This window comes from Lactuca serriola, chromosome 4, assembly GCF_051521515.1.
Source record: "Lactuca serriola cultivar US96UC23 chromosome 4, Lser_US96UC23_V15, whole genome shotgun sequence".
Taxonomy (NCBI): Eukaryota; Viridiplantae; Streptophyta; class Magnoliopsida; order Asterales; family Asteraceae; genus Lactuca; species Lactuca serriola.
In genome coordinates, this window is record NC_136411.1 from 266,918,143 (window position 1) to 266,941,915 (window position 23,773).

The following is a 23,773-nucleotide window of genomic DNA, read 5'->3' on the forward strand; positions in this document are numbered from 1 at the left end:
CGCGGATCCCAGTTCGATGGTCTGGGATCGCTGCTCAAAAAACTAATATTGAGTAGATTTCTCGAGATTACCTCTATCTCGTCCTCCACTTGGTGATTTGTGTTTCTCTTATGAGACTTAGAGATAGTGAGTACCTCTGCACCGTCATATGGAGACTTCTACAACAGATCGCGATGCGATATCGCTGTCTGAGGCAGTGAACCATCCAACAGCAGTTGCCGAAGACTACTCTGGAGTACTGGCTCTGCTATTTCTGCCGTAATCGGTGGGATTTGTGCCATTGGCACCTGAATTGGGGCCTGTGTTCTATACTAACTGTGGCGTTCGTTGTTTACCGTCACTGGTATTCTGAACAGGTCTCCCACTACAATCGCAGATGTTGTTGGATTTAGATCCTCCTTTTGCAGATGACCATCGTTGTTTATTGGTTGTATCACTCTGAGGATACGTCCGGATGGCGCCAAATGTTGTAACATGCTCTTCAAGGGGTTGAATGTTGGATGATGTATCAGACCTCAATGTTTTCCTGAGAATACAACACAGAAGAATCGTTAAAGGACGTCCGGGAGTTCTCACGGGACGCCTCTCCTACGATCAAGTTAGTTTTCTGAGAGAGAGTTTTAGGGTAAATTCTGTGAGGAAGAAGATGGATCCCTTCCTTGAGCTAGAAGAGATCCTTTTATACCTGTTACTAATGGATCGTGTGGACCTTGTCCAGTGAGCGTGAGACGTGGCCTCCTCTTACTGGGAGTATTATGCCCATGCTAACTAACTACCATGTGACGTCAATTATGGGCTTCACCTAGGCTTTTTGTCACGTCCTTATTGGTCGTGAGCGAATGAGAAGATCACATGGGATATTCTTTCCTCATGAGGGGAAGTGAACTGTCACTCCGGTGTTGGATCACTTAGGCCAAGACCGGGTCTTGGCTAAGGTTCTAGCGTGATAACGTCTCGTTTATGCTTTCTGTTATATTTAACGTGGTCATACAAAGCAACATTATATATATATATATATATATATATATATATATATATATATATATATATATATATATATATATATAACAAAATAAAATAACTTTAAATCGAAGTATATTTAAAAGTAGACTGGAGTATAATAAAAATATATACATATCCATACGATTTGTACAAAATGGTGTTACTCTAAGACGTTAGTAATGAAATATAATCCAAAGATAATGGTTAAATTATAGGTAAAATATTTAAAAAGGTAACGAAGTTTTTAAAATGTATAAAAAATATCATTGTTGTTTTTTTAGTGTACAAAATACCACTGAACCGACTATTGTAGGTAACCATCAGGTTATCCGGTTTCCAAAATGTTCAAAATATATCATTGTTGTTTTTTTAGTACAAAAATTACAATAAAGTACACTGTTTGTAAACAGAATACCAACGAAGTACATATGTGTTCAAATAAAACTTTAGGGTAACCGTTACATCAGGTAAATGGAAAAATAACTTAAAAGCGTAACGAAGTTTCCAAAATGTTCAAAAAATACCGCATTTGTTGTTAACTTCGTTGTTGCCGGATTATGTAGAACACGACCACCAGAGATCATGCACCGTCATATCAGTTCACAACAGTTGTGCAATATCTTTTATTCCCTCACTCGATCGTTCTTGTGGTAACATGAGAAGTAAGTTGGTAATAACCTTAGTTAAACGTTCTTGCTTCTCAATCGCATTATATGCCTCAAACCTGAAACATATATATACGGTATATAGATACACATATTGTACATCAAAGTTAGACATTCATTAGTGTTGCAGCACAAGAGAAGCACAAAGGAGAAACAAAGGTGACGTTATGTTATGAGAATTCCTAAATGTAGATGTAGAGAATAAGAGTTATGTGTTTTTTTATGATTGTATTTAGATACAAATTGATCGAGTAAGGGAATGAAAGAGGGTACACAACTTTTGTGAACTCGTACGATGGTGAATGATCTTCGGTGATCGTGTTCTATATAATCCGGAAACAATGAAGTTGACAGAAGTTGCTCTGAAAAAACAACAATGGTATTTTTTTGAACATTTTGGAAACTTCAATGATATTTTTTGTACTAAAATGTGTACCTTGTTGGTATTTTATGTACAAATGGTATAGTTCAATGGTATTTTTTGTACTAAAAAATAATATTAGTATTTTTTGAACATTTTAGAAACTTCGTTACCCTTTTAAGTCATTTTTCCGTTTACCTGAGATAACCGGTTAGCACAAGGTTTTATTTGAACACATATGTATTTCGTTGATATTTTGTGTACCAAAAATGTACTTTAATGGTATATTGTGTACTACAAAGAAAGCAACAGTCTTTTTTTTGTACATTTTAAAAATTTTGTTACCTTTTTAAGTCATTTTCCCTAAATTATAACGTCCTTTATTCTTAGGGGTGTAAAATGAAACATACAATTGGTACTAGAGAAAATGTTAGGAATTAACTAAATAAAAAAGAAACAAAAAATGGCAGTGGCGGTAAAGGCAACAGCTATCCTTCAGCGACAACCACCAGTTCCGATACTTACACAACGCCGTGCGGCAAACTTGCTTAATGTTCGCCGGAAAATCATCGGCGGAAGTTCTTTCGATGGAATCAATCTGAGTAAGAGTTATTCTATCTCATCGGCTTCTGGAATTTGCAGGAGTACAAGCGCGAGTGCTACCAGCGATGAGATAAGAGACGATGAGGTTTTGCCAATTACGCCGTTGGAAGTGAATCAAATCAAAGATAGGTGCAGTAAGTGGGAGTGGAGAGGTTACACTATTAATTACTTGAAATATGAAGGACAAAATTGTCAGAAATCAAACCCTCCGCTGCTTCTTGTTCATGGTTTTGGTGCCTCTGTTGCTCATTGGCGCAGGTATTTGACGGATTTTCTCTTATTCTGATGTATGAATGTTCGATAATGATTTGGATTTGGTATTTCCATTTCATCTATGGAAATGGGGCTACCGTTATCTTAAACTCCATATTTACCAGGAAAAAAAAAACATAGTGTGGATTCTTAACATTATGGAAGAAATTGATAACTAGTTCTACAATTTGAAATTTGGTTTGATTAATGATTAGCTAGTAAGTGATTAATCAAATTCCTAAATTTGTTTCTTCGTTTCCTATGGTAAGTAGTTAAATTTGCAATTCTCCCTTACTGGCTGTTTTAGCAAATGGTTGAAGCTGTCTTTTAAAGTTTGAGATTGTACCAGGAATATCCCAACTTTGGGTGAGACCAATACAGTTTATGCCATTGATCTTCTTGGTTTTGGTGCTTCTGACAAGCCTGCTGGCTTCGAATACACCATGGAAGCATGGGCAGAGGTATATGTTTAATTGGTTGAAGTTTGGTTATTGTTGTATTTACAAGATTCAATCTTATGCACCACCTAATAATAATAATAATAATAATCATAACAGTTGATATTGGATTTCGTGGATGAAATTGTCCAAAGGCCTACAGTGTTGATTGGGAACTCTGTTGGAAGTCTTGCTTGTGTTATTGCTGCTGCAGGTGTGTTGTGTGTTTTTTATGTGCTTTTAGGGCCCATTTGTTACACAGTGAAGACAAAATATAACATTTTGCACTGTGTTTGGACTGGATTGATGTCCGATGCGTTCATAAGGGAAAAAAAATGAAAGTGGATTGTTATAATAGAAAGAAAATGAAATTACGATGCTTTAAAATACTAATAAATAAAAGTTGCTATTTCTTCACCTGCATTTCATTTTGTTGAAGTAGATGGTCAGCAGTCACAGGTTGAAGGGCTTGTTTTGCTCAACTGTGCGGGTGGCATGAACAATAAGGCGATAGTTGATGATTGGCGAATTAAGCTTATATTTCCTTTATTATTGTTAATTGATTTCTTGTTGAAGCAAAAGGGAATTGCATCATTCTTCTTTGAACGTGTCAGGCAAAGGTTCTCTATTTTCTTGCTTCATGGATCTGTCATTCTCGAGAATATTACTCCTTTTTTTTTAATATAAGTTATTGTGCATTTTATTCAGAGAGAGTCTTAGAAACATCCTATCATCAGTTTATGGAAACAAGGACTCTGTGGATGAAGATCTCATACAGGTATTATTTGATTTAATTTTACTTAATGCAGGAACAACACTTTCTTTATCCCATCTTTGCAATCCTTTTCCTTTTTTCCTCTTTGGTATGATTGAGTCGTGAAAAGGATGAAAAATGGTTCATTCCGATGATACAAAGTTGTTTGTGTTTGTCTGATTGAATGGAATGAACCTTTCGTTCCTTAGGGTCTTTTCTTTTTTGCATTCCATCATGAAATGAAATAGAAAACTTGCGGTGTAACCAACTTCCATTTATACAACTTTTAATAACCTTTTAAAAATAAATAAATTGAAATTTTGTTTTCTAAAATGAAGTAGAAAAATATGCTTCTATTACAAATCTTATTTGAGTTTTAAAAACATCTGGTTAACTTTTTATATTTCTTAATAAAAGATTAACTGATGATAATTAAAAAATTTGTTAAACTTGCAACAGATAATCAGGGAACCAGCACTTGATGAAGGGGCACTGGATGCGTTTGTGTCCATTGTGACAGGGCCACCTGGGCCAAGCCCGGTCCAATTGATGCCAAAAATTAAACTGCCGGTCCTGATTCTATGGGGCAATGAAGATCCGTTTACGCCTCTTGATGGGCCGGTTGGTAGATACTTTTCATCATTACCATCTCAAGTTGAAAATATTAGTCTTTATGTATTAGAAGGTGTGGGACATTGCCCTCATGATGATAGACCAAATTTGGTCCATGAGAAGCTTGTCCCATGGCTTGCTACTCTTCCTTCTTCATAGAAACTTTCTTTGGATTCCCTTCTTTTAACTTGCATTTGTAGGTATTTATACGTGTGTGTATAAATGCATCAATTTGTATATCAAGCTTCTTGTATTATATATATGTGGAACTCCACGAGAAATTAATAATATGAAAACAAACACAGCCCACCCTCAAAAGGTAACAAAATACATTTATGTTATGGGAATACAAATATAATCATAAAATGTCGAGAAAATGTAATAATGTATTAGCACCACACCACACCATGACATGTCATGTAGTGTCCGTTGATTCCTTTTCAGCTTTAAACATCTACAACAATTGTTTCAAATCAATAAGTACAAGTGAGTGTACAAGTACAACAATGAACAAAGGGAAGGGAATGGGGACCATTTCATTTTCATCATTATCTTGTTTGTTTCTATGCGATGCGTGCCTATACTATGCTTTTAAAAGCTCTCTCAGTCACCTTTTTCATTTGGTTCATCAAATAGACTTCAAAATTGTTCAGATAACAATATGATACATACAACCTGCACTTGGGAGTTGGAAAACAAGCGAGATGCCTTGCCTTGCCTTGCCTTGCCTGCTGATAAGCATTTTTTTTAATTAATTAATATATATATATATATTTACAAGTTTACCCTCTTCAGCTGCCATCAGCAACTTCGGCCGCACGCTGCCTCATCATCTCCATTACAGCGGCCCTCCGCCGGCTATCAGACTGTTGTTGCAGTCTTCTCAAATGTTCCTTCAGATCTCTGTAATGTGGAATCAAATCAATGTATTTATTATACATATAAACAACAGGGCCAAGCCCAACATATATATATATATATATATATATATATATATATATATATATAGCAACCTAGTTTACTAATTGCAGGGAATAGCAATCTACTTTACTATGTACTTAAATTGTCCACCCATAATACCAACCTACATGCACTTTATTTGTGGATAACAAATAGCAATGTACTTTGTTGTTATACATAATAGCGATGTAATTATGATATTTTACCCATAACAGTACCAAGAGTTTTTGGTGGATAATAGCAATGTACTTTCTTATTATACATAATTATATTTCTTTACTCATAATGACAACATACTTACATTTTGCAACCATGATGGGTAATATACAATACTAACTTTATTTTTTTTACATATTGCTATCATCATTATAAATAAAGGGTAAAGAACTGTAGGCACATTGCTATAAAATATTAAAAGAAATGTAAGTAAGTTGCTATTATACAACATACTTACATATCACTACCAATATGGCAATATGGGTAATATACTTTAATATGCAACTATCGATACAGAAATGCTTAAACATTGTTATAATGGGTAGAGAATTATTGCTATTATATTATAGGATTAGGAAACATATTATGGGTTACAGCTATTGCTTATTGTTGGTAATAGTACATTGTACATGCCTATTATAGGTTTACTCTTGCTACCAATATGGACAACATGCTTCATTTTCCACCTATAATACTAAAATAGTAGTCTGCTTATTTTTTATCCATAACAGCAACAAACTTATATTTCCTTACCCACAATAGCAACATGATTGCAGTTTGCCACCAATAATGATAATATACATATTAATATTATCCGTAAGTACATTGCTATAATGGCCTACCAATATCGGTAAAAAGATTAAAGTTGGTTGCTTTCTTTCCTTTTTGAAACGTCAACTAAGTTGTTGTACTAGTTTAAGCAAATTTGAAAATGTTGTTGTAACGAAGAGGGGGAGATGGAGAAAAAAGAAGAAAGATAAAGAATTAGAAACCTGCAGCGGGGTACATGACATTGGGATTCTTTACATGCTCGGGCATGGAGTTGAAGAAGATACCACATTTTCTTACAAAGAACACACCCACCGGATGCACGTACTTTGCACTGTATCCCATGTCGGAAAAGTCCCTTCACCTTCCGACAATTCGGGTACTGACAAAGCGGAGACCGACACTGAGACGCATGTACAAGCAGATCAAGCATTTTCCTAAGCTGCAATGCAATAAAATAATCATCCACAACAAAAGATTAGCAAGTAAGTAAGTAGATGCAAATTGCTATAGCCTATAAGGAGATTATATTTATATTTTATTTTTATACCTGAACAACTCGTAGTTGTCGGGCTTCTTTATTTTGTGCATCACGTTCGGCAATGGATGGATGAGTTGTCAACTTATGAGGATGATCGACACCTCCATCTTTATAATAGCAAGCATTGCAGACGTCAAATTCTGGGCAAATCTCACAGCGCCAACCTTGACCTGTTTCAATGTCGTTATGACATCGGTTGCATGTCATTACGAATGCAGGAGCGGTTGGATTGTGAAGATGGTATAACACCATCATTGAGGAATGTTTTGCACGACGAAGGGTGTCGTATTGGTAATGGTTTCCTTGGCACAGGCTCAGAAAAGCTTGTCGCGTGTCGAAAAATTCGCTTTCCAGAATCTCGTCTTTATCTTTTGTATCTGCTGACACGTCGTCGATTTCAATCTGCACAACACAACGCGCGAATGGAATTTCTTAAATCACTTTCGTCCGCAGGAAATGGAACGCAATTCCATAATATATATATATATATATATATATATATATATATATATATATATATATATATATATATATATATTGTGTTTATCTATTTAATGGGTTAATGTCGTATATATGGGCAAAATAATCACCATTGTTTGTTTTTAATTACTATCCAAGGTAAGCAACTGGAACCTTTTGTTCATAAAACACTTAAAAATAAGGGTATTTTATGAACAGAAAAACAATCTACTTGGTTGTCTTCTGATGCTACTTTAAAACAATTTGAACACCAGAAATGCTGTTACCCATTCATATGACATTGACCTTATTTTAATATATATGAGGATATTTTCGTCTTTTAACAAAAAAAAAAGGAAGAATGTTCCTTCCACTCCCTCAGGAAAGAAGAAATCCATTCCGTCCATTTGACAACCAGACACACCATGGAATTGAATCTCAAATTTCAATTCCATTCGAATCCACAAACCAAAGACATCTTTATAATAAGGGAAAATGGCAACCAATAACACAAAATTTACTCGTTAGGTCACTCAAGTTTTAATTGCATTTGCACCCAATAAGGAAACAAACTTTCAATTTGGTTTTAAATACCAACTTTAACCGGTCACATATGAGACAATGGTATTTTAATGTTTCCGCAATTAAAACTTAAGTGGCCTAATGGGTAAATTTTGTGGTATTGGTTGCCATTTTGGATCATTTTCCCTAATAATAAATGTTAGAGCTGACAGCCTGTTTGTTATGCAGCACAGGATGCATTGTACTACGACTGCATTTGGCAGGGAATGGAACTGGACAAAATTTGCAATTTTTTATTTGTTTTTTGTCCCACCCAAAGACTTGTTCTTAATCTTTTGCACATGCCCTCCTCGTCAAAAATAACTATAGAAAGCTTTTCCTGTCCCATGTAAGGAGAAACTTACAGGATAAAGAGGATGTTTCTCCCTATGATGAATAGGATGTCTCTCCCTATCCTCGAGTGTTTGTTCAATTTCATAACACCTGCAAATCATAATCACAACCAAACATTACATACATTTTAAAAACAAAAACAAACTCCCATTATGTATTTATGGAGAAATATTAGGGTTTAGGTGTTTATGGATTAGGATTGAAATGTTAGGAAATTCTATAAATAAATGGGGCTTCGGGTGAGGAACTAAGGATTGAACTGTTTGTCGATTTTCTGTTCATGATTACTATATTTCTGTCTTATCATTCACTCTTTCTATTTTCACATACTCCCTCATCATCCACAGATAATAAATAACTGATAAATATATATAAGTTTCAAGCTGACCACAATGCTAACTTCATATATATCTTATTCATTTTATTTATTAATGAAAAGCTGGCATGGAATATATTGTCTTTGTCAAAATGGAAATAGCGTAAATGCAAGAAATAGCGGTGTACTTCCATTGATTTTTTGATTATAAAAGCAACCTAATTCCATTATTTCCTATGACAGAATTCTACTTGAAATATCAAACCCAGTTAGAGCAATGTCATCCAATTTACAAAGCATGTTCAATACTATAATTGGGTCGATTGTCTTATTAAGAAAAAAAAATGCAGAATACAATCCTGTAATAGAAAGAGATGAAAGTACAATTCTATAATACACAAATAAATAAAAGTAGAGTGTTATTTTTTGAATTTATCCCAAACCGGAACTGGTTAAAATTATAACAAATAAACTGATGCACCAGAATATGTCAAAATGGAAATAGTTCAACCGAAAGTGCTTACTTATCACAGAGCTGAAACTTTTTGCACTGATTGCAAACCCAACGTGTTCCAGATACCATGAGGATGCAGCAATGAGTGCATGCATGCTGTAAGTGAACCATAATGAAATCTTCCTTCATTGGGGAAATTGTTTCACCAAGCTGTACACCAAACAGATTACAACAACAACACAAGTGTAAGAAAAAGAATATTCAAATTTTGCACTCTGGTCCAGAAACAAATTAACGAAAGTAAACAGATTTATTTTAAATTTTAATCTGTCGGTTTGTTATCTTTGTTTTTTTTAATCCAGCATGTGTGCATATTAAGGGTATCATCGTAAGACCAATAATAAATTAAATGATATTTTAACCAAAAAGCTCTTTATTTCAAGGGTGTAGTGTTAATAGATTTTCTTAGAATTCATGCTTGTTAAATAATAAATAGGTTTAGTATAAGATATGATTGAGAGTTACCCTATGCATGAGTAGCAGATCTTTGGATGCGTTCCCAGTAAGATCGGTTTGACCAGAAGCTTTGAGAGCTCTTTTGTTTAGTGTCTTCTTTATGGATCCTTTCCTATTTTGCTTTCTTCCATCCTCTTCCTGACGAAGCTGATAGATTATATCCTCAGCAGCACCAGGCCAATAGTCTCCATCAAAATATGGCAATCGAGTTGCAGTCACCTTGGCTTTACATTCACCAGAAGACACAAAGAAATGATCGTATAGATTAGTCAGATCTACTACAATATTTTCCTTTGTAGCTTTTCTCAACATTGACAGATACCTGATAGTCATACACAAACAAACATAATCCATGTCACATAAATGCATCAGTAATACTACTAACTTCCTGCCTCTGTTTGCTTGGATGGAATGAAATGAGTCAATTACATTCCATGACCATGTTTCGTTGGCTTATAGGAAAGGAATGAGTTTTTTAAAGCTCTACTCTATACATTATTTAACTCTAATTAATGGAACTTTTATTTACAAACTAAACATACTAAAAGCTCACTAAAATCCAAATAAAATTAATTAAAAAAATGTATTTTCTAGTTATTTTTAGAAAATAAAATTGTAATTTAATTTAAAATGCAAATAAGACACTGAAAGCTCATTAAAACTGAAATAAGATTATAATATAAAAACAATGTATATTTGTAGCTCTACTTTGTATATTATTTATTACTGAAAAAAAAAAACTGTTTACAAACTAAAATTTTAAACATACCATTGAAACACCCCAATATGATTATAATAGAAAATACATATTCTAGTTGTTTTTGAAAAAATAATAATTTGAACTATTTTATAAAAAGATATTCTCTTACATAAATAGAAAAAGGGCACAAATTTTTTCTGTTTACAAACTAAAATTTTAAAAATTCTAAAAGCTCATTACAACCATAATACGATTGTAATAGAAAATACATATTCTAGTTGTTTTTAAAAAAAAAATTGCAAACCTTTTAATAAAAAAAAATATATCTGAAAAGTTTACATAAATAGAAATGGAAGGAACCACATTTGCTAAAAAAGTGATCCATTCCATCAGACTTCCAATGAAATGAAGCATTCCATTCCTTTCCCAACTCTATCTATCATACCAAAAGAAAGTAACACTCACCATTCTCTTAGTTTATCAGATTTTGGTGTCTTCTGGATTTCAGGATGGCAATACAAGATATAATCTTCCCCCTTCAATGGAGGGCATGCCCAAATATAGCAACTTGTGAAACCACGTAATTTGCAATATTCTAGGTAACCTATCTGGAAACAGAATGAAATAAAATTGGTTATTTTTTAATCAACCTAATATGCAAGATCTAACTCAACAGAGACTTACTTACCAGAATTTCATGATATACAAATGTACGAAGAGCCTCCCCTGTCACAGCCTTAATCTCAGGCCTGAAGTACTTGACTGAATCCAGATAAGAAAGATAAACACGCCGATGGTTTGGCTGCGGACACTCTGCTCCAAATTCTTGAACATACATACCAAATAGACACACTTCTACACCTTCAATTTTCTGAAACAACAGAACTACCTAAAACAAGAAAAGCCTAGTTTAGGGATTCACATACATACCAGAACCACAAGATAACGGAATGCGTAATTTGAATTTAAACTTTTTATTTTTTTTTTTCTTATTAAGTCACAAAACTTAGAAAAATCCATCCAATGATAGCTGTTTGGAATTTGGGTAGATTTTAGGAAGAGATGCTATAATAAACAAATCAACGAAAGTGGTACGTTGCTTGCAGTTGAAATACCTTAGACTTATACCCAAACTCCACAGGGTAATTTTCCTCTTGAAAGATCTCAAGAAATCGTTGCTTGACTTCCAACTTCTTGTCCACAGAAGAGACCACTCTGACAACAAGTGCTTCTGCTCCAGGAACCTGACAATAAAGAAAATGTAAGATACATACTTTGTTCATTCACAATGTATGGTATGGAGTTGTCTTAAATAATGTCCTGGTTTCTGTTTTTGGGATTATAACATCACCATTCACCTCATCATAAGTTTTCCCATAGAACCTTGCACGCTCTAGTCTCTCCTGCTTCAGTTTTCCAAACAACCTGCTCTCTATGTGATCACTGAGTATGGTTCGAGGTAAATCTTTTGCTCCAAGCACAGCACTCTGTGGTAGAGGCATCCGCTCTCCTCTTTCAACTTCTTCCATATAACAATTTGGACAAGTATAATCTGCTTGCCCCCCATCATTTCTTCGACCATTAAATAGCGCACATATTTGATGCTGCCAGGCTTCACACCTGTCACATTGAACCCACTGCAGTGCAGATGGGACCCCACAAGAAATTAGAATATATATATATATATATATATATATATATATATATATATATATATATATACACTTATATATAAGGGTACACAACATACCCATTCTTCAGTCTCCTCATCATTTTTCTTTTTCTCAAATCTAGCTTTCAAAACATTAGTTCCATCAACATTGATAGTGTCTCCACGGGAATCGTTATAGCATGGAATGCAAAAGTAATGTCGGGTATCACCAGTTCCAACAGTGTAGAACATAGCATTTCTCTTGATGCGAGCACCACAAGGTGTGCAATATATAGGCGGGGGTTCAAAACTGAGCTTTTCAACAGCACATAGTTGACACGAGTTCTCACTCATCGAGTGTTCCAGAGCTTGATTCTTTTCTACTTTTGCTTTGCTCTGTATAAAATGAGAGATTCAAAAACAAACACAAAACAAACACAGCTCCATTATCCATAAAGTAAAATGCAGATTCTGACCTGGCCAACCCACTGCCTGAGACCTGTTATATGCTCACGAACCTGCTCTGGTGTAAACAACTCAATCATTGATACTCCCTTTATTTTTGGCTTCCCAGACTTGGTTCCAGTAGAAGGTTCTGCAGGAAGTGATGTACTTTCCTGTATAATAGGCTGGACCACCTCCACCTCTTTCTCAGTCTTAACAACCTCCTGCTTAATGTTAATGGGCACAACAGAACTCGCAGGAATTTCCACTTTTACCCCAGTAACAGTTGGAGTATTCGTGTCACCAATTTCAGCTTCTTCTTCTTCATGGAATACTTCCTCAACGACAGGAGGTGGTACTGGTAATGGTAATGGTATGACAGGATTTTCACTTTCGGAAGCTAGTGATTGTGATGATGACTGCTCTATTTTCATCCTCTTTAAAGTTGGATGTAGATCTTCTGAAGTTTCAACAACAGATGGACTCATCTTGGTATTATTATTGTTATTGTTATATCTACTGGTGCCACCATTAGGATGTTCACAGGATCCATTGCCAGAATTAGAATCTGTACGGTGGCTCCCTTTCAGTTGCACAAAACGTTTGACTGGGACACAAACAGGACAAGTTGAATCCCTACAGTGCCTATGATGTTGAAGTAATACCTTTGTCCTAGGACAACGAGGATATTGACATTGAACCAAATCATTACATGATGATATATGGTTCAACAGCTTTTGAGCAGTGATGCAATTGACTTCTGGACATTTCCCTGGTGGGTGTGAGCATTTACGAGCATGCCGCAAGAACAATAGCCACCTTTGTTGATTCTTGAACTGCAATTCACGGTTTAAATTAGCAGAGTTTGGCGGATCTACTGATCTATTGGTGGTGATTTGATGTGTGATGGATTCTTCTGAAGAAAGATTGTTCCTCTGAGCTTGATCTTGCCCTGCTATTCTTTGATTAAATTCTTGTTGGACATTATTATTATTATTATTATTATTATTATTCTGGTTTGACACGTTGCCCACTACGTCTACGTGGGCCACTTCTTGAGATCTCGAATGCCATTGGCCCTGCAGCCCAGTTTGAGTGTCAACAAATTGGTGTTGTTGAAGCAATTGCTGCATCTGCTGTGAAGTGTCAGACACCCCCTGAGAGCCTGGTGCAAGATTCTGCAATTGGCTACCCATGCTATGGTCTTCCATGGAGTTGTGTTGGAAGTGATTAATTGTCTGGGAAGACTGAAAATGGTCAGAGACCTGTGGCTGTAAAGCTTCACTGTGACCCCCCACCATTCCAGGCTCAGATTTTATTTGACTGACAGGATCATGTGGCTGTGGCAGCAGCTGAGACTGACCATATGACAAATGCTGATTCTGCTGCATCTGTTGACTTTGATTTTGAACAAGTTGTTGTTGTTGTTGTTGTTGAAAATGAACAGCCTGCTGAGATTGCATAGGAGTCTCATGTAGTGAATGTTGAGACCTGAAATTCATCTTTTCTGCCTGCTGCTGAGTATTGAGCAAATTTGACTGATTCACCATCAAAGGAGCACTCGTGTTATGTAGTGCATGCAAGCTTACTGGATTCATGTTTTGATTATTCATCATTGATGTATTTGAGGTTGTGGGAACATAAAAGTTTCCGGTTCGAGAAGAGTCAGTGGTGCTACTCCCATAACCATCACCTGCAAAGTATACGTATTAGGTACCCCATCAACATTAAGGAGGATACTACAGTGGCAAAAGCAAACATGTCAAAATATATGTATATATTCAGAGAGAGAGAGAGAGTACCCTGTGACATGTGTTGTTGATGGACATTCATGTTCCCATAATGAGAAGGTGTCACATAGCTTTCTGAGGTTCCTGAACCATTCATCATAGGTGAATTATTGGCCATCATTCCTAATCCATTGTTTATTGAGCCATTTGAAAACCCATAAGCTTTCTGTTGTAAACTAGACCTGATTCCACCACCCATATGGCTCCCAAGGCTATGTAATATGCGACTGTTCTGGCCACCAACTTGGTGCTTCTGGTTCATTGGCTGAGATACCATTGTTGAGTCGATAGTCGATAGCCCAACAACATTGTTGGACATATCTGTGTTCATGTAAGACTGATTACTTGCAGCGTTACTATTATTAAATCCAGGAGTAGGCATCATCTGGCTGCCCATTCTTTGTGCACCCATTGATGAAATCAAACTGTTTCCACTGGAAAACTTTGATGTTGACTGTTGATAACCATTCATCAAACCTCCTGCCAAAGTGGATCCAATGTTTTGATACAGAGTAGAAGAAAAGTCGATAATATATAAAATAATGAGAGGCAAAAATTACCATCAGATGACCCCAAGGAGCCATTTTGCATCCCACTGGAAATTCGGGTGGTATTAGGTAAAAGGTTTCCTGTGTTCACAGGTGATGACATCATGCTATTACCACCACCCACAACAAAGGAGTTATCCATAGATGATGTGGCCATTATATTTGAGTTCCCACTTTGTGGCATACCCGGATTTGGAATCATTGTTCCCATGGGAACAGAAGTATTGCCTTGTTGCTGATACTGTTGATTTTGGTTGCTCAACGGGAGGCGTCTGATTAGAATATGTAAACGGTTTTCCAATGTATCTAAATTCATGTATTCCTCCTAAAACATAAAATAATAATTCATAGTTATTACTAAAAAGTGAGTAAAGTTCAACTGTATATTTTAGTCGGATATGTTTCCTGCTATCGACTACATCGCACTAAAGAGATGGTCGGATTCTTTCAAAATTCAATGCAAAGAAAACTAGAAAGATTTTACCTTTGTGGTTGCAGTCTTGAACAGGCCTTCTTCTAAGCGTCTAACAATGTCCATCACCTTCTTTGGAGCTATCTCTTGTGTTTTTTGTCGCTGCATTAAGAATTCATAGCTGGAGAAGAAGATTTAAAAACATTAAGAGTAGAAAAAGATCAAATTAGACACACACACAAAAAAAGATCAGATCTACCAAGCAGGCATGATGGATAATAAATCAACACAAGGAGGGGAAGGGAGGGGGGGTGTAACTATAATCACTTGGTATTGAGATGAAAGAGGGACTAGTCACATGCCCTTACAGGAAACCGAACCAGGGCTAAGCTTATCGAGTCTAAAACTAGGTCAGCACTAAGACTAAGAGCATAGAAAAACAACAACTTTTGGTGAATAATTTAAAAAATAAAATAAGGGAAGTAACAAAGAGAAAGGAAAGGAACAAGCAGGCAGACATATAGTTTGTTTGTTTGTAAATGAGAAACTTACATTCTCTCCTGTATAAACTGGCGAGCCTTGACAAAACCAGGCTCCATACTAAGATTATTACGCTGACTTCCAGGGTTCTGCATTATGTTCTGCTGCTGTGGATGTGGTATGCCAGGCAATGATGTCCCACCTTGGTTGGGTATCTGCCCAGAGAACTGTCCCGATGATATATGTGTCTGCAGATTCATTGTCACCTCACCTACTAGATATGAATATGATATGCTTCATAACAAATGTCACATCTCACATTCAATCCACCAACACTTGCTTGTGAATTGTGATGCCTATCTATGTATTACGTACTTTCAGCTTCAGTTTTCCTGAGTACAAACTGAAAGCCAACAGCAAAAGAAAAACTTATGAGTGTCTTTCCATTATTATTACAAGCCAATTGGGAAAGTTAAGGAAGAAATAAGCATACTACTTAGCCAAGTGTTGATAAGTACCATACTTGTATCATGTGAATTATTAGTTGTTTTTGCACTTTACAAAAGCAAATAATGGGTAAAACCCAGCCTAACATGCCTTCTGAGTTGGATAAAGCTCAACTTTTACACCTCTAGATATATCCAACATTGAATTTTATTTTATAAATTTAAGACATAAAGTCTTCTAACTCTCTAGTCTCTAGCAATTGAATATTAACATGCCGTCATCTGAAACCAACACCTTGTAACCTTGTGCAGTAAACTTAATGCACACATCTATCTCATGTTTTATTTGCATGCCTGTTGCTAACAGTGCCACTTTAATAAGTTCAGAATATGATGTTATGGCTGAATTATCCAGCTCAATACAACATTAGAAAGAAATCAACAAAGCATTTCCCATCTCATCGCAATTAACTGCATCATAAATCAAACCTCCAACTTATGAAGTTGTCACGGGAATGCCAAACAGTGGTGAGTGCTAAGATCACTCCACTCTACCATGGGTAATGGGCCAACTCTTACGATTCAAAACTACAAAAAAAAATGTTTTTTAAAGTAGTATTATTGTTAAATATTACACCCTTCTAGCTGTGTTTTTTCATATCCTGAGTGATCCGAAGGCATGCATCACCTTTCAAAGATAAGTCCACAAAAACTGAGATACATCAGATTCCATGAGTCCTTAGTGGACAGTGGTCAGTTAAATCCACAAACACTCATCCTTCCAAAGAGATAAAAAGTACTACAAAGCACTAACTACATATTTGATTACTTCTATATCCAGCAAAACATGATAAACATCTCACGTTAACAACCCCCAAAATAATTACATTCCCTTTCTTTTCAAAAAAACTACACTTCAGACTTCAGGTGCCAAACAGGTTAACGTGATAAGGATTTTCAAGTTTTAAGGAATAAGCTGCTAACTGCATTGACCTTCAAAAAGGTATAAAAATTATTTTTTTTTCACTTGAAAAGTATTAGATTTGGCATTAAAAATGAAATTCGCTCTTGTTTTTGGAACAGAAGTGGTAACCAACTTTAATCACTACACATTTGAATTCACATTCAAGTTTTGAACTCATTAAATCCTACACAGCAAGTTCCCAGCAAGTTACATCACATCAATGACACCAAGAAAACATATCTCGCAATCTGATTTCCATGAAAAATGTCAAACACTAGACTTCAACGCGAATCTTAACGACTAAGCACGATAAATCCCAAAACTGAACCTCCAAACCCCAAAATCCACATATAGCAACCCTGGATTAATCTTTCCTTACATGAGCTAAAATATGTTATCAAAATTATTGAAATCAGCAAGCAAATATATTAAAGCATCCTTCTATGCAACAATTACATTCAATTACAAGAAACCCTAATTAAAGCAATTATTCAGCAAATTGGAATGATGCAAATGAAAAGATTCACAGTAATGAAAGAATTATTGAAAACTTATGTATAGAAACAGTGCACATACCTTAATTTGTTGTTGGAAGTTGAGCTGTACGTTGATGAGCAATTAGAGACGCATTTGGAGACTTGCAAAGACAAGAGAGAAAAGGGGTGAAAATTGTCGGGCATAGTTATAAAAACTTATAACCCGATAAGTTTACCGGTTTTCCGGGTTTGGATTCAAATATCACTTTGGTTGCTGCATCGTGCCTTACTCCAAACGACCCGTCACCCACTTCGAGAGACCTATTATTTTGAGTAAACTACAACATTAGTCCTTGAACTATTTTCTTATCTACAGCTTTAATGCACTAAAATAATTTCTTGCTACTAAAATCCAAGAGAACCATTTTTAAGACTAAATTACAAACATGGTCCATATAATCCTTAATTTTATGATTTGTTTTTCAGCGGTCAAAGCAAATCATGTGTCTCACACATAAGGGTAAATTGGTCTTTTTGGTTCATATACCTCTATTACCGTCATCTTTAATGTGTAATATGTAGGGGTGCAAACGATACAAGTTACTCGTGAGCTAATCAGGATCAGCTCGTTAAAAGCTCGACTCGAAACCGATTTTAAACGAGCTCGAGCTTAATATTAAGCTCGTTTATTAAACGAGCTCGAGCTCGAGCCTATGTCACACACTCAATTAGTCTCGCGAGCCTAAATGAGCTTTTATATAATGTAATTTTTATTATTTTTATATATTAAAATAAAAACATATTTGGGGAATTAGGAATTTAGAGTATTAATAAACAAGCTTCTTAACGAGCTCGAGTCAAGCTTAAGCTTATTTAGGCACGTCGAACAAAAACGAGTCGGCCCCGAGCCTGAGCCAAGCTTGTATAATTATTTACAAGCTCGAGCCGAGCTCAGTACAAGAAAGCTCGAATCGAGCCAAGCTCGAGCCTCGTATAACTTAAATGGGCACGAGCCGAGCCTGACCAAGCTCGGGCTCGGCTCGGCTCGGCTCGTTGGCACCCCTAGTAATATGCATATAGCTCTAAGATTATATTACATCAATCCACGATCCTTAAGTTCTAATTATGCATATTCTAAAATATTACAAGGATCGCCAATCTTAGTTTCGGATAACCATTTCTTGTAGTAGATAAGTGGTTGTTGATTGAAAATGGTGTGTAAGATACGAGGTGAATGGATGTGAAAAGTGTGTATAATATGTTAGATATATCTAAAATATTGATTTTTTTCTTATTTTACTTTGATTTTTTTAGTAAAAGTTTTGTAATTAGAAAAAGGATCTTGTTAGTTTTTTGTTGTGTTTATTTTTTATCTGTAGATGTCAATGACAATATTCTTGGCATTCATCATAGAGGGTTTTTCTTCGACTCACTAATGGTTGATTTTTTGTCCCTTTTTGTTATTAAGTTATATGCAATTTTGCATCAAAACTAGGTTATTTTAAAGAAACCTCTATGTTTTATTATCTAAAAAAACAAATGAAGATTTAGAATAGAGACTTATTGCTCTTAGAAATGATGGGGTGCCCACTACTTTGTGAAGTATGTGGTGCACATAGAATATTTTTAAGTGTGCATAGAAAGAGGAAAACATAATCTTAACATTTATTACTCACCCTACTAATATTATCATTAAGGAGATCAATGAACTCATGTCTTTATAGCTTAATATGAAACATTTTTATTTCATAGTGTTAACATCCATAAAAAAATCATGCCATTTTAGAACTTTGTAAATCATTCAAAACCAATAATTATTACAAATTTGTTTTCAAAATGTTTTCGTGCCAGATATCCCATAATCAAATCATAAAAATATAAGGAGGTGCACGATCACGGCTTCGCCTTCCCGCGATCATCAGAATTAAACAAAATCAACAATTGTAAGCCCGAAGCTTAGTGAGTTCCCCCAAAATACCAACGCTATACAGTCATAATCATATCATTGCAAATAAACAGCATGCATAATGAGTCATCAGCCTGACCGAACCGCCTCGCATGGCCATCAGTCTATCTTGACCGCTCTCCAAGGCATCGACACCTCTGGACCGTCTCACAAGGCTTTTAGCCTATCTGGATCGCTCGCCAGGCCTTCGGCATGACTAGTATGCCCTAATTGGGCTTGTATTGGTGCCTTAGACCCTGTTGATACATTTATTAGTGATAGTACACTAATAGATTTGGATGAACCTAATAATTACAAGGAAGCCATGGTAGGCCCTGAGTCTGCTAAATGGAAGGAGGCTATGGACAACGAGATTCAGTCCATGTATGACAATCAAGTGTGGAACTTGGTTGACAATGTACCAGGTCGTAATACAGTTGGGTGTAAATGGACCTTTAAAAAGAAGACCGACATGGATGGGAAAGTACACACCTACAAAGCAAGACTGGTGGCAAAGGGCTTTAGTCAAATTCTGGGAGTTGACTATGATGAGACCTTTTCACCATTAGCAAAGATTAACTCTATTAGAGTTTTGTTGGCCATAGTTGCGTTTCATGATTATGAAATATGGAAAATGGATGTCAAAACCGCTTTCCTTAATGGAAAGTTGACTGAGGATTTTTACATGGCTCAGCCAGAGGGTTTTGTCGATGCAAAGTACCCTAATAGGATGTGTAAGTTTGAGAAATCCATTTATGGATTGAAACAAGCATCTCGTAGATAGAATCTTTGCTTCGATGAGAAAGTCAAACAGTTTGGTTTTTTGAGGAACGAAGATGAGTCATGTGTGTATGTTAGGGCTAGTGGGAGTACAGTTAGCTTTCTGGTGTTGTATGTGGATGACATACTACTCATAGGAAATGACATCCCAACTTTGCTGGAGGTTAAGTCCTGGCTAGGGAAGTGTTTCGCTATGAAGGACCTCGGAGAAGCTGCCTATAACCTAGGGATAAGGATAATGAGAGACAGGAGTAAGAGACTAATTGGACTTAGTCAAAGTACCTACTTGGATAAGGTGTTGAAAAGATTCAACATGAAGAATTCCAAGAAAGGGGACTTGCCGATCCAGTACAATGCCAAGCTGAGTAAGACTCAGAGTCCGAGTACAGAGGCTTGGATAGCTGAAATGAGTCGATTTCCATATGCTTCCGATGTTGGCTTGATCATGTATGCTATGACTTGTACTCGCCCTGATGTAGCCTTTGCTTTGAGCATGGTTAGCAGATTTCAGGGAAACCCTAGCATGGCGCACTGGACTGCGGTAAACAATATTCTCAAGTATCTACGGAGGACTAAGGACTGGGTCCTTACCCTCGGTGGCAGTAATGACTTGAGAGTGGAAGGATATAGTGATGCTAGCTTTCAAACTGATAGGGATAATTTATGCTCTCAGTCAGGCTGGGTCTTTATCCTAAATGGAGGAGCAATTACTTGGAAAAATTCCCAACAGGAGACAGTAGCTGATTCTACTTATGAATCAGAGTACATAGCAGCGAGTGAAGTAGCGAAGGAGGCCATATGGCTGAAGAACTTCATCGGAGACCTTGGAGTTATGCCAGCTAGACAAGAGCCTATGGAAATTTTTTGTGATAGCAATTGTGCGGTTGCCTTAGCCAAGGAGCCAAGAGATCACGGTAGATCCAGACACATTGACAGAAAATACCACTTCATAAGACACAAAATAGAAGAAGGACTCCTCGTGGCAAAGAGGGTATCGTCAGAAGAGAACCTTGTAGATCCCCTCACGAAGGGACTGACTAGGGTTAGGCATTTGCAGCATGCAAGAAGCATCGGGCTGAGAGACAATATTAATTTTAATAATTAGATTTCTGAAACTTGTAAAATGTAATTGACATTTGATGATTAAATAAAAGTTGTTATTTATTTATGAGTAAAGTGTTACTATCTTATGTTGATCATTTTCTGTTGTTTCAATTTTGCATGTTTTGACTTCCAGAATAATTATTTTATTCAAACTCTCCACAGTCGGTCATATGTCGGAAGTAGATATGAATCAAGACTGTCATGAAATTTGGCTTGTAAGATTTGTCTAAGGTGCATTAGACATAACAATGGTTGCTACAACATTCATGAGTGCTCATAAGTCCTGAGTATTAGATTAAACCCACGCTCGCTTGTATCACTTCATTGAATTTATCTCGAGTGATCGCGAGACGGTAATATCATATACATCTTCAAACCTATAGATATGAGTTGTTGATTGTGATTTGGTTATCCATTGATTGTACGAAACCGCATCAGTAACTTGATGTCATAAAACGTGCTTTTGTGCATAATTCAACAAATAGTTAGTACAAGCATATGAGTCGAAGTTTATTTGTTCCTTCTAGCGATAGAAGCGATATTTGGGCCTCTCGATGATTTGATTTTGACTTATGTGTCGGGCCCGGTCAGAACCTAATTGATGTGTTCAATTTGGTTCTATGTTAGACAAATCAGAGTTCGAGAAACAAATGTTGGACAATAAGTTAGACCATGTTTCATGTGTTTGTCTGGCTGATATCTTGAGAACAGAGAAATATAAGATCACTTATCTAAAATGGCGCTTCATAGTTCGACAGAGTTTTAAAGAGCTACGATTGCTGGTTGGTTCCTAAAGTTATACTTGCAACTATAGTTATCATACTTATCCAAGTGGGAGACTGTTGGATAAGGTGTCTAAGTCCGTAACTATATTTGGTATCAACTTGACCCGACCCGACATGGTCCATTTGGGTTGCACTTCACCTAACAACTTGTTTGGATATACTTTTGAGAATAAAATGCATGTGATATATTAATATCTTATTGGTTATAATATATTAATATGATATCATAATTATTTAATTAGTATTGAGCGAGAATTAATTTAGTGATCAAAAGGAGCTAATTAAATATGGACTCTTATTTATATATATGGATTGGGCTAAGATTTATTTAGGATGGGCTAAGAGTATATGGAGTCCATGGATAGACCATGGAGCTTTTAACCCATGGATCCTAGGTAAATGAAGAGTCATGGGTATTAGGTTTTAACCCTAATCCTCCATACTATATAAAGGAGTCCTTGGTTCTAGAATTGACACTAGTGTGTGTGAGCATAAGTATGAGCCAATTTATATAGTGTTCTTATTCTCTCAAGAGTTTCCAAATTGTTTTGGTGATTTCTGACACCACTTGAGGCATCCACATTATTGGTGCTAGGCTCATAAACTCCAAGCTACTCACTACAAGAAAAGGTATGTAATTCTATCTAGAGTTTTTGTTATTTGTGTACCTAAGATTGCATGCTAGATATGTGAAGGATTTGGAAATCATTTTGCATGTATAATAGAAAAAGCATAGTTCCAAAGCTTCTAGGGTTGTATGTGCACCTTAAGGTTGTTAGGATGCTCAAAACCCATCAATCTAAGGGGTTGTTTTGGTTTAGGGAGAGAGTAGAGCTGATTCAGGGTAGAGACATTTCAGCTATCATCCGACAGTGATGTGAGTTTCCTTCTGGTTTGAACGTGTCGAAAACACCAAGGCCGGTCTGTATATGTTATTTGTATACTAGTACAAAAATGACTTACGGTCACACTTTCCGAAAAACGGCATGTCACACTTTTTATTAAAAGTGTGGCCAAAGGTCATTAAAAAATTTTACAAAATGTTTTTGGATACATTTAAATTAGTTTGTGTGGTCATTGTATAGATAATCAAAACTTTAACCACACTTAATTATACAAAATGTGACAAATATTAGTCACACTCGAACATTGAGGCCATAGGTCACAATCAGCCACAGGTATCGATTAAGATTGTCATACTTTTTTTTATAAGAGACAATAGATAAACGTATTGTGACATGAGGCAGTTGTATGTGTGTCTATAACCTGGTGCATTTTTAGACACATAACTGAAAAAGTAGCTAAAAGGCGATACATATGGTCATACTAAATATTTGTGTGTCTATAGGGCAGTTCAATAGGGCAGTTCAGTACTAGTTGTACTTAGTTAACGCAAGAAAAGAAAACAAGTTAGTATTGGTTGTTTATGGTCACGTACCTTTTTTTATGTGTGTCGAAATATGATGAATTGGCTTTGAGAAGAAACAAATATTGTGAGTGTATGTAGCATTTAGTTATGATTACAACTATTATATGTGTCTATATGTAAATATAGTTATAAAAGAACAATAATGTCTTATCGGTATAATTTGGGGTCGTTCGTTGAATATGTTGCTATAATTATGTAATGTTCATT

At 35.9% G+C, this 23,773-nt stretch overlaps 2 protein-coding genes across 3 annotated transcripts; one reads left to right on the plus strand and one right to left on the minus strand.

Moving 5' to 3' along the window:
- Positions 1-2,462: 2,462 nt before the first annotated feature.
- On the plus strand, positions 2,463-4,986 carry LOC145097012 (alpha/beta-Hydrolases superfamily protein). Its single transcript, XM_079034469.1, has 6 exons — positions 2,463-2,889; positions 3,233-3,344; positions 3,441-3,534; positions 3,763-3,940; positions 4,029-4,098; positions 4,534-4,986. Exons 1-6 carry the CDS (start codon positions 2,492-2,494, stop codon positions 4,843-4,845), a joined length of 1,164 nt encoding a protein of 387 aa, XP_078890595.1. The 5' UTR covers positions 2,463-2,491; the 3' UTR covers positions 4,846-4,986.
- Positions 4,987-5,052: 66 nt separating this feature from the next.
- LOC145097010 (histone acetyltransferase HAC1-like) lies at positions 5,053-17,747 on the minus strand. 2 transcript variants are annotated; one of them, XM_079034468.1, is made up of 18 exons: positions 17,624-17,747; positions 15,710-16,040; positions 15,230-15,338; positions 14,758-15,070; positions 14,210-14,677; positions 12,440-14,100; positions 12,063-12,359; positions 11,671-11,949; positions 11,428-11,556; positions 11,001-11,201; positions 10,778-10,920; positions 9,622-9,934; positions 9,167-9,306; positions 8,338-8,416; positions 6,962-7,354; positions 6,636-6,853; positions 5,473-5,589; positions 5,053-5,140 (listed from the first exon to the last, which is right to left on the minus strand). In XM_079034468.1, exons 2-17 carry the CDS (start codon positions 15,895-15,897, stop codon positions 5,478-5,480), a joined length of 5,043 nt encoding a protein of 1,680 aa, XP_078890594.1. In that variant the 5' UTR covers positions 15,898-16,040; positions 17,624-17,747; the 3' UTR covers positions 5,053-5,140; positions 5,473-5,477. The 2 variants fall into 2 exon arrangements, with proteins under 2 accessions (XP_078890594.1, XP_078890593.1); XM_079034467.1 differs by having other exon boundaries at positions 5,053-5,589.
- Between the last annotated feature and the right edge of the window lie 6,026 nt (positions 17,748-23,773).

What these genes read in the sequence shown, in the direction of transcription:
- LOC145097012 (XM_079034469.1), top strand. Translation starts at nt 2,492, where the DNA reads ATGGCAGTGGCGGTAAAGGCAACAGCTATCCTTCAGCGACAACCACCA. An exon ending in CCATGGAAGCATGGGCAGAG is followed by an intron (nt 3,345 to 3,440) that starts GTATATGTTTAA and finishes TAATCATAACAG; the next exon opens with TTGATATTGGATTTCGTGGA. An exon ending in TGGATGAAGATCTCATACAG is followed by an intron (nt 4,099 to 4,533) that starts GTATTATTTGAT and finishes AACTTGCAACAG; the next exon opens with ATAATCAGGGAACCAGCACT.
- LOC145097010 (XM_079034468.1), bottom strand. Translation starts at nt 15,897, where the DNA reads ATGAATCTGCAGACACATATATCATCGGGACAGTTCTCTGGGCAGATA. An exon ending in TCTGATAAACTAAGAGAATG is followed by an intron (nt 9,935 to 10,777) that starts GTGAGTGTTACT and finishes TATGACTATCAG; the next exon opens with GTATCTGTCAATGTTGAGAA. An exon ending in AGAAACATCCTCTTTATCCT is followed by an intron (nt 7,355 to 8,337) that starts GTAAGTTTCTCC and finishes TGTGTTGTGCAG; the next exon opens with ATTGAAATCGACGACGTGTC.